The sequence below is a fragment of the Ipomoea triloba genome, chromosome 9 (genome assembly GCF_003576645.1).
Source record: "Ipomoea triloba cultivar NCNSP0323 chromosome 9, ASM357664v1".
Classification (NCBI taxonomy): domain Eukaryota; kingdom Viridiplantae; phylum Streptophyta; class Magnoliopsida; order Solanales; family Convolvulaceae; genus Ipomoea; species Ipomoea triloba.
This window is the reverse complement of record NC_044924.1, coordinates 6,517,711-6,536,892: the sequence shown is the minus strand read 5'-3', so window position 1 is coordinate 6,536,892 and position 19,182 is coordinate 6,517,711. Positions and strand designations below refer to the sequence as shown.

The following is a 19,182-nucleotide window of genomic DNA, read 5'->3' as shown; positions in this document are numbered from 1 at the left end:
ATTTCGTAGATGAAATACCAAAATTGAAAAAATTTATAACTGTAACTTTTTTTAAGAATTAGAGGTATAAGATTTTAATAGTGTTAAAAAAGTTATAAAGAATAAATTTATAAGATTTTAATGTGTTTAGTAGTTGGTTTCGTTTAGGGCTTAAAACAGTAACTTTTTTTTTTTTTAAGAATTAGAGGTATATTGCTACGATAAAGAGCTATGGACTAAAATAATTAGTAAGGAATAATTTAGGGGTTAAAGCTAGATTTAAAGATGAATTTATAAAAAATTAAGTGACTAAATTTATTTAAATTAATTTAAACGGACTAAATTTTTAAAAGTGAAACAATTCATGGAACAAAATTGTTATTTTCCTTTATGGATCGCACTTGTATGAGACGGATCAATTCGGGTTGAGTTTATATGAAAATGTACTACTTATACTGCAAAATGTAATACTAAATAGGAATAGAATGTTTGTCATTTATAAGGAAAAATGCAATACTTTATGTTAAAGTATTACATTTTCCCTTATAAATAATGTTGACAAGTGTTTGTTTGTTACTTATAAGAAAAAATATACTCTGTAATATTTTCAAGAAAATTTTTAATATTTTTAAATTAAAATACTACCTCCGTCCCAAAATGGTTGTCTGGTTCGTTTAACGAGGCTTGACTGGAGTAATTTTTAATCTAATTTTTCATATTATTAAGTTTAGCATCAATATATAAAATTTATATATTTAGAAACTACATTAAAAGTACTATTAAACACAAAAAATTAAATTTAAAAATAATAAAAATTTACTAAAGAAAATAAGCAAAGAATGAAGAGTTGGTTTGACCAATGAATAGTAAATAGGACAGGTAAAATAGGACAGAGAGAGTATTAAAATATTACATTTTTCTTCAAAAATATTACAAATTCTCATATAAGTAATAAACATACTGAATGTTCACAATTTACATACTGAATTGTGAACATTCAATATGTAAATTGTGAACATTAAGTAAGTAAATTGTGTATTTTAAATGTGGATCCACCTTGCAATGTGGATTCCGATCTACAGAATAATTTGCTCCGGATCCTCACACAACTTATTATTATACGAAGTAATATGATATTCACGAGCTTGGGCTAAATTATCACGGCCCAAAATCTTCCGCAAATTCCACTTGCGGCCCACACGAAACACGGTCGGGAATTCAGAACTCTGCGACAATTCGACAAACCAGAAAAGAGTTCGGAGATCGTCGAGTACTGTACTATGATCCTACGATTCTCTCCGCTCAAACTTTTAAGATTCTCTGGAAGATGTTAAGGAGCTGCTGGCATTCCGTAAGCAGGCTACCAATCTGGCAGCTGAGAACAAATCTTTCGTCCTTTTCATTTTCATTTTCATCTTCTTCAAAGCCCAATTTGAAAAACTACTACCTGAGAAAAAGAAGAAAATGGCCAAGATCGCCGTACAAAACCAAGTGGCACGAGAGCTTCGGTCATCAGCTAGCTATGCAGAGCATGATAGAAAGGGTTTTAAAGTCGCCGGGACCCACGAATCCTTTATCGGCCCTCATCGATTCATTCGCGGACTACCAATGCGACCCCACTCCAAGTGCTTACCAATTCGTAATCAAGGAAATTACCAGGAACCCCTGTACCTATGATTTGATCCCTAAAGTTCTCGATCATTTGCAGAAAGTCGACAACTTTGAGATACCCGAGGGGGTTTTTGTTTATCTCATCAAGTTTTATGGTGATATTGGTGAATTGGAATGTGCGGTTGAGGTGTTCTTGAGGATTCCGAGGTTTAGATGTGCCCCAACTATGAAGTCTTTGAATGCTCTGCTCTCTGTTCTTTGTAAGAGTGAATGGGGTCTTAGGAATGTGCCTGAAATATTGAATAAGAGTCAGTTGATGAATATCCAGATAAATGGGTCGAGTTTTGGGTTGTTGATTAGGGCTCTTTGTAAGATTGGGAAGGTTAATTATGCGGTTGAGATGTTGAATTGCATGGTGGATTCTGGGTTTGATTTAGATGGGAAGGTCTGTTCTTTGGTATTATCAACAATGTGTGAGCAAAAGGGTAGTGATGAGTTTGACATTGTGGGTTTCTTGGAAGAAACAAGGAAGTTAGGGTTTAGCCCAAGAAGATTGGATTTTTACAATGTGATGAGGTTTCTGGTGATAAAGGGAAAAGGAAAAGAAGCTGCAAAGGTCTTGAAGAAGATGCGAATGGATGGGATTTCGCCTGATATCGAATGCTATGATTTGGTTTTGGAAGGGGTGGTCTTGGAAGGCGAGTTTGAGAAGGCAGATAAGGTGTTTGATGAATTGCTTGTGTTGGGTTTGGTTCCAACGGTTTTTACTTACAATCGCTATATAAATGGGTTGTGCAAGCAGAATAAGGTAGACGAGGCAATAAAGATGCTTGCTTCCATGGAAGAGCTGGGATGCAGGCCAGATGTAATCACTTACAATACTGTCTTGGAGGCCTTGTGTGGGAACGGGATGTTATCTGCAGCGAGGGAGGTCGTTGGACAAATGAAACTCAAGGGCGTGCAAATGAATTGCCAGACTTACGAGTTTCAAATCAACAATTTCATTAGAAACGGTGAAATTGATGAAGCTTGTGAGTTGTTACATGATATGTTGAACAACGGTTTTGTTCCTCAATCTACCACATTTGAGGGGCTATTACGAGATCTTTGCCATACAAGTTTACAATGCAGCAGTTTGTCAGATTTGGTTTATGCAAATTCATGAACCCGCAACCCCTAATTAGTGGCATTAGAGTTATCAGATGGTCCTTATCTAATCAGATCTTTTCCTCCTTGAACCAAACCTAAAGAGGTCGAATTAACAGGTGAAACCTTGTCTGGCTCGGTTTAGTCAATGTGTGCTTCTCTCTTTTAAATTGTTCTTGACTTCTTGCACTTGCATAACTATACAATCAACTAAAGCATATGGATATGTTTTCAAGCCCAGAAAATTGCGGTACATGTGCCCAAATCGTTTTAAAACTAGTGCGCCAATCACCATCAACATACCAGGAAGACAGACAAGAACCATGATTTTGCCTTCTCAACCTCCACGGACTTGATGTATGCGTGAGGTTTTATGAGCTGTGTCTCATCCTAGCATTTGTCGCGAGTGTAATTATTCAGCCACTTTATTGGACAATTGATGTACTAACTACCAATTTTAAGTAGAGTGGCTGGCTAATCACTGGTTTAATTATCATGTTCTCTTGATGTGATGTGACAGAACATAGGCCATAGTACAGAGAGTCAGAAGATACATTCTCCACCATGATACATCCAAAAGCGCGAGAAATTCAGGTAAAATCGTGCCCTTGAATGCTTTCTTGGCTAGATTTGCAGAGATTGAACAATGATGACGGATTGATTTTCCAGGGAATATTTTTGGTTTCTTATCATTCATAAGCTTCCAAGACATGAAATTCTCATTTCTCAGTGAGTCAGAAGATGAGAGCTTCATTGCTTCAAGCATTTATTCTCAAGTCTCAACTACTAGCTATAGCTAAGGAATGTGACATATTTGTACATGTTAGCCATAGGGTCAACTAATCTTTCATATCACTTTCTTCTCATATTGACCTCTGAGAACAACATTTAGGATGTCATTAGCATGGGTTCCTACTAATTTAATTTATGAACTGTGTGCTAAACGTGTTCATTTCTTACTGCTGTAAGTCACTTCTCCAAGTATAAGTATTTCCTTTCTTGAAATGCAATAGTTAATAGTGCTGACATTATAGCATTGCAAAAACCCCTCATATCTCAAATGGTTCTCTATCAATTTGTACAAGCCATAGGTGAGATAAGAGTGCAAGTCCTATCAAAAACACTTCTTACGGCAGTGGACCGTGGTCCTATGTAGCAGTGTGGACCATGAAGTATGTATCATTTTAATTACACTTCAGTGACTTTATTTTTTTGTTTCATTTTTCCACACACTAATTTAATTATATTAATGACCTAATGCTGGTATTATTTTAATTACACGTCAGGGGTTCGAAACCTGAGACCTCTCATTTGTGAAGTCACGCTGCTTTGAACATAAGGCCTTTGGCACTAAAATATCATTTTAATTATACTACAATTTCATTTGACAATAGTGTGTTATGTTAGTTTCATTTTTCACACATTAGTTTCATTATAATAATACTAAAGTATCATTTTAATTCTACTACAATTTCATTCGACGATCATGATCCACACAGCGATATGTGAACCATGATCCGATGTATAACAATTGATTTCTTACATGAGATGTTTTAATTATATTGTTTTAATGGTTATTGTAATTAAAGATAGTTATCAATAATTGTGCATTTTGGTGTATTCACTTTGATTTACAGAAAAGCTTGTAGCACCTACCTAAAGATGTGTTGTGGATAAAAATGACATTGTGACCCTAATCAATAAAAAACCACTAAGGGAATATGTATTCACTTATTTTGTATACACTTGTACCAACGGTATCAAACAAGTAGATAAAACACAATAAACAGTTCATGAATCAAGCTTTCACCCATAACTATTGTCAAGACTTGCACAAATTTGAGGCCATTACAGTTCTAACACTCCCATATAACCAATTAACAAGAATTTCTTTTCTGACCAAAAAAAAAAAAAAGAAGTTTCCAATAACAAAAGCAAACACCATCCAGGGCAGCCCTAACCAAGTTGGTCGGACAGTTGACTTGATAATCACAAGGTTCCAAAGTTCAAACTTAGACTGATTTATCTCTTTGTTGTCCTTGCCGACTAAGGTTACAAGGCAAATTTCCTTTAGAGCATACATTTGAATAATGGTTGCGAAATGGTTGCGGGCTTTCCCGAAAGTCCAAGCAAACACCATTATATTCATGGTGTGACTTCACAGTTTCTCATCACAGTATGCAGAAGCCAACAATAATTGATGCTCCCAAGTTCAAAGTCGGTGAAATAGCTATCCATCCCTACAAGGCAAAAACAATTTAGGGTAAAAACAAAAGAAGCAAAGGAAAAAGATTGTGGCAAAAAGGAAAAGTAGACAAAGTAATATTCCCACATGGAATCAATGAAACTCTACTGTGATGTGCCTTGCCAGTTGCACTTTTTACAGCAACAAGCCAGATCCATGCACCTGACTAGGGCCTCGCCACTCGCCACTCGAGCCATGATCCATAGCGGGGAAGAAACTACAAAGATCCAACAAAACAAAAAGCACTGCACAGCTTCCTCGTTAGTAATAGAGATCATGAGTTCTCGATCTGTCAATATTGCATTGTTCAAGTCATTATCTTTAAGGCTTTATCTTGTCTTCTTGAAAAGTAAATGAAGAACAAAAAATGGATGTTCTTAATGATCTGAAGCAAATATCAGTTATTACAATGGTATGTGCTATAACATATTGTATTTTACACTGGGTGGACAATGATACCATCAAGCACTGCACATTGAATAAACCAGAAGCTCCAGTGTATATTTGTTTTTCCTGGATTTTTATCAAACAACACTAGTTGTTTGTAGCCTATCTGGCCTCCACCAACTAGTTGAGGAGCCTTTATTGCATATTGGGATAACATTTATCCAACCAACAAAATGACAGATCATCTCTTTGGCTTTCCTATCTATTCATTTTATCTTTTCAGTCCCATAACTATGGCTAGTTTGTTCAGTATCCCCACTAAGTTAAAAGCTCAGAATGAATTATCAAACAGTATATTTCACGAAAACATAACTAATAGATGATTACAAAAATCACAAATATCAGCATATATGCAGCATCTCAAATGTATAATCTGCTTTATCTGTATGGATTTTACGTACTAAAACCCATTCTAATTTTTTTTTTTTTTTTTTTTTAATTCAGGAAGAGATGTTATGTGCAGAAGGTCAAGTTGAAGGTCTGAAGCAAATATCAGCGGCGAGATGGAGACAGTATACTTTGAATTTTGGGGAATAGGCAACAAATTACATTGTTGGAAATCATGTGGAGTAATTATGACTATAACTACCACATAGCTTTCAACCATGGCATTTTCAACAGTTTGATTACAATTTTAGACCACTTGCTAAATGTTTATCTTTTCTTTGACATTACGTCCATCGTGGATTTTTCTTGATCATTATCCTCAAAAGCATCAAAAAGAAAAAAAGACTTAAAGCTCTCAGAAAGGAAAAACAGGAGAATTTAGATACTTTTGAGTTTCGACATACATAACTTACCTGTCACAAGGATCGGAGATGCTGGCACATATTAACAGTAATAAGGTCAAGTGGTCATGATGGGGAAGAGGGGCACATGAAATACAAACTCATGGAGCCAAATTCATGAAGCTAGAACTTATACGGCTTTAAGAGTTGTAGGCGAAAGCCATTAACATGCATGAGTTAGTAATGCACGTGCCCTGCTTCTCCATCTTGCTCAACACTCGCCTTCTTTTCTAAGATCTATATGTGTGTGCGGCTCATTATTGGGAGAACTAAGGAAAGACAGACATTTGTGTGCTAGGGCTGTGAGGACTGGGGGAAGCTAAGGGAAGAAATGGAAATTGGAAAGTTTTCGGAGCAAGAGTCTGTGTCATGGAATATTTTGCGAATCACATGTGGTACACTCTCACTTAATTAGCCCACATTTATAGCCAAAGGGGCAGCAGCATGTAGGCCTCATGTTCAAAGGCAGGCCTGAGTGTGTGATTTGTAGCCTTGTAGGTAAGAAGATTAGTAGCAAGTGGGCCCCCCCTACAAAATGGCAAACCCAGAAAGTGGTGTGAATGATCAAGGACCACTCTGGGTTTACACTGTGTGATCATAAGCTGCAATTCTAACCTTTCATTATTTGGTAGTCCATGTTGATATCACCTGAACTGTTTTGAGCATTCTACTAGAAATGGCTGTTGGCCTATTTTTACACAGTCATACATGACTACAATTTCTGGGATCATAAATCCTTTCAGATTGAGTTCAGAGAGGGAGATTCTAATAGACTCATGAAATGGGAGAGATCCCCATATTATTTTAATAGATTCATGGAGATTCTAATAGGTTATGTCAGGCTGGGGTGTGGGGCCCTACCCTAGGGACGAGGATATTTCGCCTTTTGTGAGCAAGAATGATGAAAAAGAAAAAGGACACAAGTGCTTATGGAATGATAATATATGGCTTGGGATTATCCTCCATGACAGGTTCCATTTCTAATTGGATAATTTGAGGAGAAAAAACTGTTACTTAGGATCAAGACTAGTCTTGTAATATGATAAATGATCATTTGTTGCTTGCCACTAAGCATGCTCATTAATATTGTCACATTCAACAATGTTGCCATCCTAGGTTGAGCAACAGGATAGTGTAACAATCATCGCAATAAGTGTAATATAGGCCGACAAATACCTTCCATGAGAATAAGAATAAGCAAAATAGTGATGATATTACCTAAAAGCACATTATATGGACAACAGAAAAAGAATTTTTGAGAAAATAGCAACCTTACACTCCATGTATGGTGAAATAGGAGTATCATAATCATGGAAATAGTAATAACAATTTCAAAGTGATGTGATCTCTCCATTGAAATATTTCAGCTCTTTACAAAATGATAGTGTATTATATTAGATATGGTAAGTATCCATTCTAATGACGAAAAATTCATTCTCTAAGAGACCCCTCAGCTACTCGTAATCCTTATCTACTCAGCCTATAATACAGAAACATCTATAAGTTAAACCTTATGTATAACTAACTTCATAGTTTTCATATTATAGCATATAGCAATTGTATTCATAAATTTCCTTGAAATTGTAACAATTACTTCGTACAATATCTTTCTATTTCTCATATTATTCAAAGCGCAGAGAGAGAGAGAGAGGGAAGAAAACATTAAAAGAGCAAAATATGTGTTCAAGTCAGCCTCTTGTCTACAACTCTACATAATCGCACTCTTTGTTCCAGGCAATTTTACGTATCTGACCCTTTGGTGTTCCCAGAAAAATGCAAAATCTCATTGGTAGTCCAGGACAGCATTTCATTTTATTACACAGGTTGCAACTTGCAAGTGCATTACAAAATGTAAATATGGTTGAGTAATATAATATTTCAAGATAGTGGAGCAGTATGCATAGCACAAGCATAATTTAACAACATCATGGAAGTATATGGTAGGGTTTGAATTGTTCTTTGAAACTTTTAGCTGCATTTGTTCCTTACTTTGTGGAGTTCACATATGGGAAGCATATATATGGAACTTTGATTTCATCACTAAATTTTGTACTTCTGAATTTCGTCGAGACTTTTCTCATTGTATTGAGACTCATCCTTCAATAATGCAAAAGCAGAGAAGTTTTCTGAAACTAAACCATCCTACAACTTTAATTCAGAGTGTCCACCAAATAAACGGGTAGATCACTGCATAAGTCATCCTACCTTGAGGCGAGAAAGAGAGGCAATTAGGTATTATTTACTGATTAGACATTCCACATTCTCCAGGAAGGATTATGAAAATCTTGAACAGCACATAAGAAAGCAACCATAACTATTTTCTTATTCATAGCTTTTCTTTGGTCCGGGCAAGACAAAGATAGAGGTTAAAGGAGGATGGTGGATATAAACAGAAGCTCCTTTTTGTGCTTACTAGGCCCTCCTATTATTTGTCTTAATACATCTCTTAACACTTTGTCAATATTGATATATCAATAATCATTGAATCCTGTTATAATCTAAGGTTGGGCCAAACCACACCAATACCACACTAAAAGAATAAATCCAAACAATTAGCTAGTCTAATCCATGGCCTTATAAACTCATATGTTTCTCTCTTATTTTTCAATGTGGAACTCTTAACAAATTCTAACCCCACACTTAACATGCTCTAGAGAATATTATATACATACATGTATGTGTACGTGTATTACTAAAAGACTGAATCCAATCAATTAGCTAGTCTAATCCATGACCTTATAAACTCATATGTTTCTCTCTTATTTTTCAATGTCAAACTCTTAACAAATCCTAAGCCCACACTCAACATGCTCTAGAGAAATTATATACATACATGTATGTGTGCGTGTACTATACGTTTTATGTTCACACTAACTAGATCCCCCATCAAGGCACTAAATCCTAATTGTATAGCAGCTAGCTAGAAGCCTAGAATGCCTACAATATCTGGCAGTATTCAATTATCATGGTGCCTGAAGCAGACTTTATTGTTTTGAGAGTTTGAGCCCACAGTTATAAAAACCTGGAGATAGATTTCTAAAATGTCAGTAAAATGACAAACCTACTATCTTTTCCTTCTCCTTTATGCTTAAATAACGTATTAACAGCATATTATTGACCTGGCGTTCCACTGATAGAGAAATAAGTCATATACAATGTTGTAAACAATGATATTATAATGATCTAGGATGGCAAATCCTGAGAATGTCCCTGCACTAATATAACAAAATTAATTCAGAGATGTCGTTTTCAAAACTATACTTGACATCAGAAAATCTTTAAGAAATGATTGTCATTAGGAGCAAAAAAAAAAAATAGTTAGTGTTAGTGGTTAATGAGGTGGTAGCCCCCACGGATTAACAAAAAGCAGGGGACAAACACAGGAGTAGGTAAAAGCCATTGGAGATTTTGCATAATGGCATATCGCTAATAATCATTACGACTAATAAGTGACAGCAAATAATAGTGGGATCATGTTAATTGATGGGATGTAACTACACTGTAGGACCTTCTCCCTCGAGATTTCATGTACTGATTGTATCGATTAATTTTTTCTAATGTTGACCTGCAGCTTAAACTATGTCCTATTAGGCTATTATTTTATGACTCATTTTCCTCCACTTTAACAACATCTTCCATTCTTCCGCTATAGCTTTGAGGAAATTTTAGGGCTCAAATAGTTAAAAGTTTCTGGGAAGCTAAGCTAGACTCTACCTAACTCATCTGTCTTGAAGGAAATATATTATACATAATCTGTAGCAGGCTCTTTTTGAGCAATTTCAGGCTGGATAAAATAAAGCCTTATAGTGGAAAACACCTTTCATGTTATCTGCCATTATGTCAAAAGTATGCCCACGTCACAGTGGTGCAATGTTTATCTCATCAACCCTACTGCTTTTTTACTCTCTCAAACTTCCCATCTCGATAATAGACCACTAGGATTAGGCAAACCTAGCAGAAGCAATTCATGTCAAGTTACCTCCATGATCGTTAATGTTGTCTAATCAAGAAGCAGATATTATACTTTTATTTGGATTCTGTCTAATATTCATAATCAAGAGATTAAGCAAGAAATGGAACCATCATTATGACTATATTTAAAGACTCACATACCGTGAACATAACAATCATCTTGGCGGCCACCAGCTACTTTGTTAGCACCATCTTGCTTGCATCTTTGACTTTGCAAAGGAAATCATTATCCATTGGTTATTAATGAATTACAGTCGGTGAGTTTAGTCTCAGTGTCATAATGTTACAGGCAAACACTCATTATCTGCACAACAAAGAAGTCACCAAGCAAAGAAGTCAAATCATATTTTATTCCAAATAAAGCAAGTTTTGTCAACTACGAATATTATATACAGTGGAAAAGATGCACAATTAAAAGGAGCAGATATTTTACTCAACGGTCATTACTCTTAGTTAATGATGACTAAGCCATAAAAATGCTTTCTCCACACCAGCATTAGTCTGGTACATGAGGCAGTGGAAAATAAAAGACGGTTTTTTAAAAAATCTAATCTAATAGTCAGTAACAATAACCAAATTGCATGACTCAAACCAACAGCAGAGTCCACTTCAGGACCTGTCATCTTCCTTTCTGATCCCAAAATTGATTTATGACAAAAACTTCCCCAGTTATACAACTTGAAAGGGATGGTAATTAAGGCTGGTAAATACTGTTTCACAAGGTTATGCTTGTTGACCAAGGAGGGGGGTCGGGGTGGGGTGAAGCAATGATAAAATACAAAGCAAAAGGAAATATGAAACTCTGTGTTGGTCAAAAGTAGCTTTGCATTATTTCTTCACTACAGTTCAGTTTGCCTGTAGAATCATTAAAACTGGGGCAAGCTGCCACACTCTGTTTTTAATTTGTTTTAGACTTTAGTCCTTGGAGGAAGAGAGGGTTGTTTGAACATAGGAACCACAATGTGAACATCCTCAAAATGGCCCTATTAAAACTAGGAGAAATTAGCCACTGCTACATATCAATATGTTTGAACATAAAAACGGTTTTATTACAGTCCAACATATAATCAAATCTTATCAAGGATATATTCTGATAGAACAAGAACCCATCTTTGACCAAAGCTGAAATGACTGAAAACATCCATATTAAGGATTCATACAGTAAGATTAGACACCTAGCAGTATCAAAGGCCTAGCTACATTAAGACTAATGACATGATTTGCCGCATTATGATTGATACAGATATCTAGTATGAAATAATATACCATTACATTATAAAAAATAAATACATAAAAAAAAAACATAACAAAAACAAAAATAAACAAAAAGCAATGCTTGGACTAAATGTTTTCCACCATATCTTGTGAGTGTCATTGTCCTTTGCATTCATTGGTTACCTGTAAATTAGTTAGATAGCCCCCCACTAAAACCTTATAATAAAAAAAATTACATTGAATGATGTAAGATTAAGTGCAAATTCTAACACCATTACATAAATAGGTACATGTTTTGCAAAAATATAATGAGGAAGGAATTACTCACACCTTTTTCTATACTCTAAAAAGAGATCCATGTATTCAATAGTGTCAAACTATTCTATGATCATATAAGAGTCAAAACTTCATTCACAACTTTGAACTCAAAATCTGATATTTAGAGAACCAAGTTCTTTCTCCTTAAAGTAAAACTCATTTCACTTAAATCTTGACCAAGCACACACAACAGTATCATTCTTATATATATATATATATATATATACACACACACACACATTAGGCATCCCAACTCAGACTAATCCTAAGCGGGAGGAGCTAAATCACGAGTCACCCCATCTATACACTCTGCGCACATGAAGTCTTCATCTCCTCTAATCGGTCAAGATCTGCCTATGACTCCCTAGGTTGTCACTGTCGCTAGGTCAAGACTTTGAAGTGATCGATCAAAACAAGTGAGTTAACCCGCGGGGCACAACAATATCATTCTTTTTATATATATATACACTCATTAGGCACTCCAACTTAGACTAATCTTAAGCTGGAGGAGCTAAATCGCGAGTCACCCCGTCTATATACTATGTCCACATGAAGTCTTTATCTCCTCTAATCGGTCAAGATCTGCCTATGACTCCCTATGTTGTCATTGTCGCTAGGTCAAGACTTTGAATTGATCGATCAAAATTCAAAACAAGTGAGCTAACCCCACAGGGCACAACAGTATCATTCTTGTCCCCATTCCAAAAAACCCCCAACCAAACAGCCTGGAACCCGGGAAGATTCAGGAACCCAACAAAATTGTGGGGATAGAAAGAACCACCCTGCTCATTTTAATATTTCAACAAAGAAAGCACTAAGAGAGGGCCACAGACATTGTTTAACTAAATTAATACAACACTAAGAGAGGCACCCAGTTTTAGCTTTAGTGGTGCAGGTGGTAATGTTGTTCCGGTAGTGTAGGAACACATTGGCTCCATAGTTGCTTAGCAATTTATGAAGGTTGAAACACACGTGTATGCTCCAAAAAAAGGTTTGAACTTTACAGTGTCCAGCACCGTATGATGGTTTAGCCGCCATGAAAATGAATTTCTACCGATTCTGAACCATGAAAAAAAAAAATCAATAGTAATTACCTGGGAGGCGCGATCCAAAGATTCAACTACTGGGCTGCTTTTCTTTGTAAGCTATATCCAAAAGTTCGGAGACATAACATTCCATCCTCTTGTGCGCCAGTGTATGTGAATTGTCATTTCTATTGGGGCTCATGCGAGTTTAGTTTGGTCAAATTTTAGATATACACACTCATTATAAAGAATCATAATTTTTTTTTACCTTGTCACATTATTTAATGGTGTGCACATTATTTAATTGACTCAATCATCCTTTTCAAGACAGTTAACATTTTTATTAAAACCGGAAGTTACAAATTTAACTTATAATTGATGTGGACTATCAGCCCTGTCCAATAGGGCAATAGGCAAAGCAATGCTTAGGCAGAGCAGTATTGGAATTGTATTTTGACTCAGAGCCCATTTGTCCTTAATGGGCTCATACTCCACGTCCATTACAAATAATTTTTATTTTTTTATACAAACAAAACGTCACCACGTAATAAATCATATAAATTTTTTTGTCTTTTTTCTTTCTCACAAATTATACTGATATTTACATTAAGCAAAAGGGACTAGTTCAGTTCGATAAATATTTACATTAAACGAAAAGGGACTTAGTTCAATTCAATCTTAAATCTAAAATTGTTAAAATGAGATCATGCTAATCTTTCACGCCAATAATGATAAGCCCAATGTATTAAGTTTATGAACATAATTTGATAATCTCAACAAAAAACCAATTTTTACAAATTAATATTTAACTAAATGATGAAATTTAGACAAAATTAATAGTAATGAACTATTGATGGTTAAATTAAAAGTTGAGGATTAAAAATTTAAAATTGATAAAAGGTTAATCGTGAATGAATCATTTATGGTCCAATTATATATAGAAAATAAAAATTAATAAATATTAATAGTAAATGAATCATCTCCGAAATTAACTCCATAATAATATTATCTGACTTTCAATCAAGCTCATTCAACATAGCATTTTCAAAAGGAAAATGCTTCCCACCTCGTAGCTATTTGAATACTTAAGCAATAATAATAGAGTGAGTAATTTGTTAACAAGCAATAGGGGAAGTAGCATCAATGGCGAGCACAAGGCCGGGCAAGGTGCGTTTGGCAATGTCTCTGGGGTGGCTCCGCCACACTGTCGACTTGGAACTCCTCACGCTCACGCCTCTCAGCTCCTTCACAATCAGCCACGTATTGAAATACTCTCTGAACTGAGTGATCACCCCATCTTTCACCGTCCAAACGTGCACCCAATAAGCCTGCGCTCCTTCCCATCCCTCCACAATCACGCGCTCCCCGATCGCGTCCACGCTCCGCGGCTCGAATTTGAAATCCGCCGCCGCCGCCGATGATTTCCCGGTGAGCATGTTCATCATGTGGTGGCACTTCTGCGGGCCGTGGAACCACCATTCCAGGTCGCTGCCAATGATTCCGGCGGCCTGTCTAGTGTCGCCGCTTGCCATTGCCAAGTAAAGAGTTCTCACGATGGCCTTGTTTTGGTTTTCCGCTTCTGAAATCAACGCATATTCTGCATTTTCAACCTCCCCCATTCTAATGGCCGGAAATGTAACAAACAATTAACACTACGGCACTACGCAGCTTCTCTGATCTGATCTGCGTAATGCGTATGTTATGCCAAATTGGAGCGGGGGGGCCCTTAATATAGTTGCCAACAATATAATGAGATGGGCCCACCCAATGTTGATATCGATACATATGCCTATTATATCCGGTATTTTTGGTTGAATTCATATAAGATTACTACAAAATGTGAATATCCTAATGTTATATTAGCATGTTTAGTTAGCAACCTCAGTACATATAAGGTGTGTTTGGTTCAAACATTGAAATTGCAATGGTAGTAATAATGGTTTTAAATAGAATGAATCACATTTATTTGGAGTAAATAGGAATTTGAATCAAAACAAAAAAATAAATAATTAATTAATTAAAATATAAATAAATATTATATAATAAAGTTACAAAAGAGTAGGACAGGAAAGAGTTTTGGTGATGAGCCCAAATATATATGTTGAGACAACCTAGCGTTGAAATTGAAGTTGTTTTTTGAGGGTTTTGTAATTTGTCATCACTCTAATTGATGACTGCCAAACTTGCAATAGCATCTTCTGTATTGCTTTCATGCATAACTCTGTTGCCTTTGACTGTGAAACCTATAAATTTATGCCATATATGTCTTGTTTGTATTCTTGTTTTTGGAACACCACCGATAGAATATAAGATTTTAAGTAACAACCAACTAATAAACTACTTAATTAAACATATAGTAATTGATGTTGGAAAAGTAGCATAAAATGGCATTTTAAGTAGCTATTTTGTGATACAATTATACGTAGGGTCCACTTCCGATTTGGAACGGGTCAAAGTAACGGGTCAAAGTGAATTCGGGTTCTTCGTAGTTAGACGAAGAGATTGATATATTGTACGCTCAAAACGAATAATGGTGAATGAGAAATTGGTCAGTTCTCAAAGCAGACCCATTGGAGTTAGAAAATGGGGGGAAAAAGCTTTAAAGTAGCTTTTACTGATCAACACACATATATAAGTATATAACGTAACATTAATTAACGATGATGTACAAGCGACTCAAGAATCCTACCTGAGCCCTAAGGTCTGGACTAAGCTTAGGGTTCCTCGAGTCAGTTTGAATCTATATCAGATTGGATGTGGTCGGGAATTGATCCATGTGCCCTACGAAGTGCATACTGAGCGCACATACACGAATATGCACTTAGGATATATTTTACATCAAGTAGTGCCCAGTAGGATCCCTGACCGCATCTGGCCTGATATGGATTCAACATGACCCGACCCGATATACCGACCCATGTATAAGCTCTATGTGAGGAACCTTGAGCTCGGTTCAGACCGTAGGGCTCGAGTAAGATCCTTGAGCCTTGTCGCCCCGTAATGAAAAACTCATACAATAAGTGTCGCCCGGTTAGACCTTTTCAACCATAGGTTAAGGCAGGAATCTTGTGGCATGTGGACATCTTTGCGTGACCTCTGGAACAGTCGAGTGCATGTATAATACATGGCGGACATTCCGACTCCCCGACATGTGTTATCTCTTTGACCCTATAAATACTGCATTTATTGCTAGAAAGGGGGGGGGGGGACTTTGGGTACTTTTACCCAACTCTTTTTAGCTCGGGAGCCTCCGTCCCACTATCACTAAACTCATGCTTGTGCATCATCTAATAAGTAGACTTCATCGTATAAACCAATGTATTTACCACATCATTTTGGTGATGTCCGTCGGAACCAATACTACTAGCCACAAGTTTGACCCCCCGTCACCAATCATGCATCCCCACCATAATTCCATTGGTGAAGGGGATTCCAGTCAAGCAACGTTTGACCTTCACTCCCGATTGTGACCTCGACAAGCTTCTACTTAAACGCTTCAGGTCGGACCAGTCACTCCGAATTCATTAACTTCAATATGGTCAACACGACAACACGAATGATATTTGCATGTTTGCCCCGAGTCCAATCACAAATCCCCCCCTGATCGGCTCGGCTCCTGGATAGGACTTCAGCTCTCCCGAGGTGGGTGAGTTCATGATATTATTATTGCTCGATTGTGGGCTCATATCCACCAATACTCGTTCTACATTAGCTTGTACTTTAACAACCCACGTGCGCAGTTGTCTCGATTCTCTTGGGAATGATGTTAGCATATATTGACGCCAACGGTAATTATGACTCAAAAAGATCAAACTCGATTATCCGATCAAATCTCACAACCAATCCAAGCTTGACTAGGTCCGGGTTCAGTGAATTGCCATACTATGATTCTCGATCGTCAGTTCGACATCGGCTAGGGCCACGTCTCCATCACGACGAACAATCTTCTGAGGACTTTTAAGAAGTTTTGGAATACAATGATAGACCAGGCCAAAAGCGTCGCCGGAACCTTCGCGTTGGAAACCGTAATCGGAGTTAGTGGCAAAGCGACACTAGTCTTTTACGGAGAGTGGCCGACCAATCGACCACCTACTGATTTAGTTTAGCTCGGAAACTTTAAACTATGTAATCTCCTTGATGTAATGCACTTTTCCGCGAACGAAATTAGTTGTTATTGTATTTTATTGTAATGTAATGAGGTCGGGACACCTATCCTGAACACGAAGTCAATTCTGACAATGGAGAAGAATGGCTTTAAAAATGTCTTAACATTGTATAAGGAATAAATCAAAATATACCGGTCAAGGAAGCTCTGTCTTGGATTAAAGACTCTGATTATTCTAGTGTCATTATTAAAACAGACTGTTTAAATTTTGTGCTTGCTTTTTTATTCTCGTTCTGTTGATTTTTCCTATGTGGGTTGTTTAGTTAAGCATAGTCGTTCTTTGGCTAGTGACATTGGGAACGTTTCTGTTCGCCATGTCAATAGGTTAGCGAATCAGGTGGCTCACGTGCTTGCACGGGCAACTGGTTCATCGTCTGGCCTGGGTTCGTGGTTTTCTTTTCCGCCTGGTTGTATTTCTGAATTATTGATTCATTAATGGATTTTCGTCCTCGTTTATTTTCAAAAAAAAAATCAAAATATACCAATTTCCAATTCACCTTATTATACCAACATAATTTTTGTGAACATTCACTTGAATATTTTAAAAGAAAGAAAACAAAGTCATGCAATTATTAGAGCTTAGCTTAGTAGTCCGATCCCTTTCAAACTTTTCATTCATAGCTCACCATCGTATAAATTGGGGCCATGAAAAGAAATGTTCGCCAAGCAAATTCCAATTTAGCTGTCAATAAAGACAAATTAATAAATACAATTGAATTATATTACCGACCATGATGTTGAATTTAAAATACAAAATAATAAAAAGATAGAATTAGATAATCCCTAAAAATACATATGAACATGTATTCTAGAGACATCTAATCTTATTTACACACTCCTCTAAATTGGTATCAAAGCAACATGTACGACTACACATTATTCAACTCATGTGTCGTACACCCACTCGCTCCGGGAGCCACGAGAGCTGATTCAGGGGGAATCAAACTCGGGTTCTTCTAGAATTTTTCCCCACAAAAAGAGTTCACTTGCCACTTGAGTTACCCCATTGGTTAAAATACTCCGTATTACATTATACTTATAACATAGCATTTGATAATTGAGGGCAAAACTAAAAATATATTTTTTTCTTTTATTGATCACACTCTCAAGTCAAGATGTCACATGATAAATCTTACTTGATAGGCAACTAATGCAACTTTAGTATGTTAGTGATGTTGTACTGTGTTATATAGAAAAAATAATAATACAATTATAATTGATGGAAGGATGATATTAGTTCGTTAAGTTCAATGAATATATTTGAGTTTACGACAAAAAATATAAAAGATCATACAAAACAAAAGTACAGTAAGACATGCATAATGGTTCATCTCCTTCAGTTGTACTCGGATTGCACAAAATACTCAATGAAGGGTCGCTTTATTACTTATATCATTAAACACTTTAATATGTACTATAAAGTAGTAATTACATATAGGAATTACAACGAGTCAAATATTTTCAGATATCTAACCTCCTAAATTGTAGTAATAGAACATGTATAGATAGTGCTTAATTAGGTTTGGAATGAATAATGTAAATAGAAAAAAAAAATCGTCAAAATTTAAATATATAATAGTGAAATATACGTAGTTGATACTTGTCAAGTAATTTGTAACTAGTGGTATTTTTGTGACTCTTTTAAATAGGAATTTACAGGTTTAAACCCTAGCGGGGTATTGATCTTACAATGAAATAAAGTATGTATGAACAAATTAAATACTATATTGTAATAAATTAACTTAATTAGATAGTTCAAGTGACAAATGAGTTGTTTTTGCGGAAATTTTTTTGAAATAATCATAAATGAGGATACCCATGGGCCAATCGAGTGGACCCAGACTATTAAACGGACAGAGAAAAATCTAATCTATTGTGATTTTGAATTTTTTTTATATTTAAATTATTTAATCTCATTATTATATTATTATTTGATTACAAGATTTTTGAGATCTCAATGGCCATGGGATTATAGTAAACGTACGAAGTTTGTATGGATGGGAAAATGGAGAAACGTTTGATATGATGAGGAAGGAGAATAAACATTACCATCCATAATTAAACGGTTAAACCAATAAATTATCAACTAAAATGATGAAGAAAAACCCCATTTGTTTACTGCTACTACGACTATACGTCATTAGGCAGCAGGCTGATCCCCATGGTCCTCAGCTGCAGGGAAACACAGCCAATCTTCAGGGAATGTTCCACTGGGATCCATGGCCGGCGCCGGCGCCGTCGCCTCCTTGCAGCTTTCCACCGCAGCCATCG

The 19,182-nt window shown here is 36.1% G+C and overlaps 2 protein-coding genes and 1 long non-coding RNA gene across 11 annotated transcripts; 1 reads left to right on the top strand and 2 right to left on the bottom strand.

Moving 5' to 3' along the window:
- Nucleotides 1–1,175: 1,175 nt before the first annotated feature.
- On the top strand, nucleotides 1,176–3,781 carry LOC116028331 (pentatricopeptide repeat-containing protein At2g38420, mitochondrial). 8 transcript variants are annotated; one of them, XM_031270014.1, is made up of 3 exons: nucleotides 1,176–2,855; nucleotides 3,257–3,330; nucleotides 3,406–3,781. In XM_031270014.1, exon 1 carries the CDS (start codon nucleotides 1,307–1,309, stop codon nucleotides 2,753–2,755), a length of 1,449 nt encoding a protein of 482 aa, XP_031125874.1. In that variant the 5' UTR covers nucleotides 1,176–1,306; the 3' UTR covers nucleotides 2,756–2,855; nucleotides 3,257–3,330; nucleotides 3,406–3,781. The 8 variants fall into 8 exon arrangements, with proteins under 8 accessions (XP_031125874.1, XP_031125868.1, XP_031125870.1 ...); XM_031270008.1 differs by having other exon boundaries at nucleotides 2,978–3,330; XM_031270010.1 differs by having other exon boundaries at nucleotides 2,973–3,330.
- Nucleotides 3,782–4,437: 656 nt separating this feature from the next.
- Nucleotides 4,438–12,941, bottom strand: LOC116029020. 2 transcript variants are annotated; one of them, XR_004100269.1, is made up of 4 exons: nucleotides 12,816–12,941; nucleotides 10,330–10,492; nucleotides 5,069–5,226; nucleotides 4,438–4,976 (listed from the first exon to the last, which is right to left on the bottom strand). It is a non-coding gene; the product is annotated as an uncharacterized LOC116029020 (long non-coding RNA). The 2 variants fall into 2 exon arrangements; XR_004100268.1 differs by lacking the exons at nucleotides 10,330–10,492; nucleotides 12,816–12,941 and having other exon boundaries at nucleotides 5,069–7,340.
- Nucleotides 12,942–13,760: 819 nt separating this feature from the next.
- On the bottom strand, nucleotides 13,761–14,365 carry LOC116029210 (wound-induced protein 1-like). The gene has a single exon (XM_031271119.1). The coding sequence runs from the start codon at nucleotides 14,363–14,365 to the stop codon at nucleotides 13,862–13,864; it is 504 nt and encodes a 167-aa protein (XP_031126979.1). The 3' UTR covers nucleotides 13,761–13,861.
- Between the last annotated feature and the right edge of the window lie 4,817 nt (nucleotides 14,366–19,182).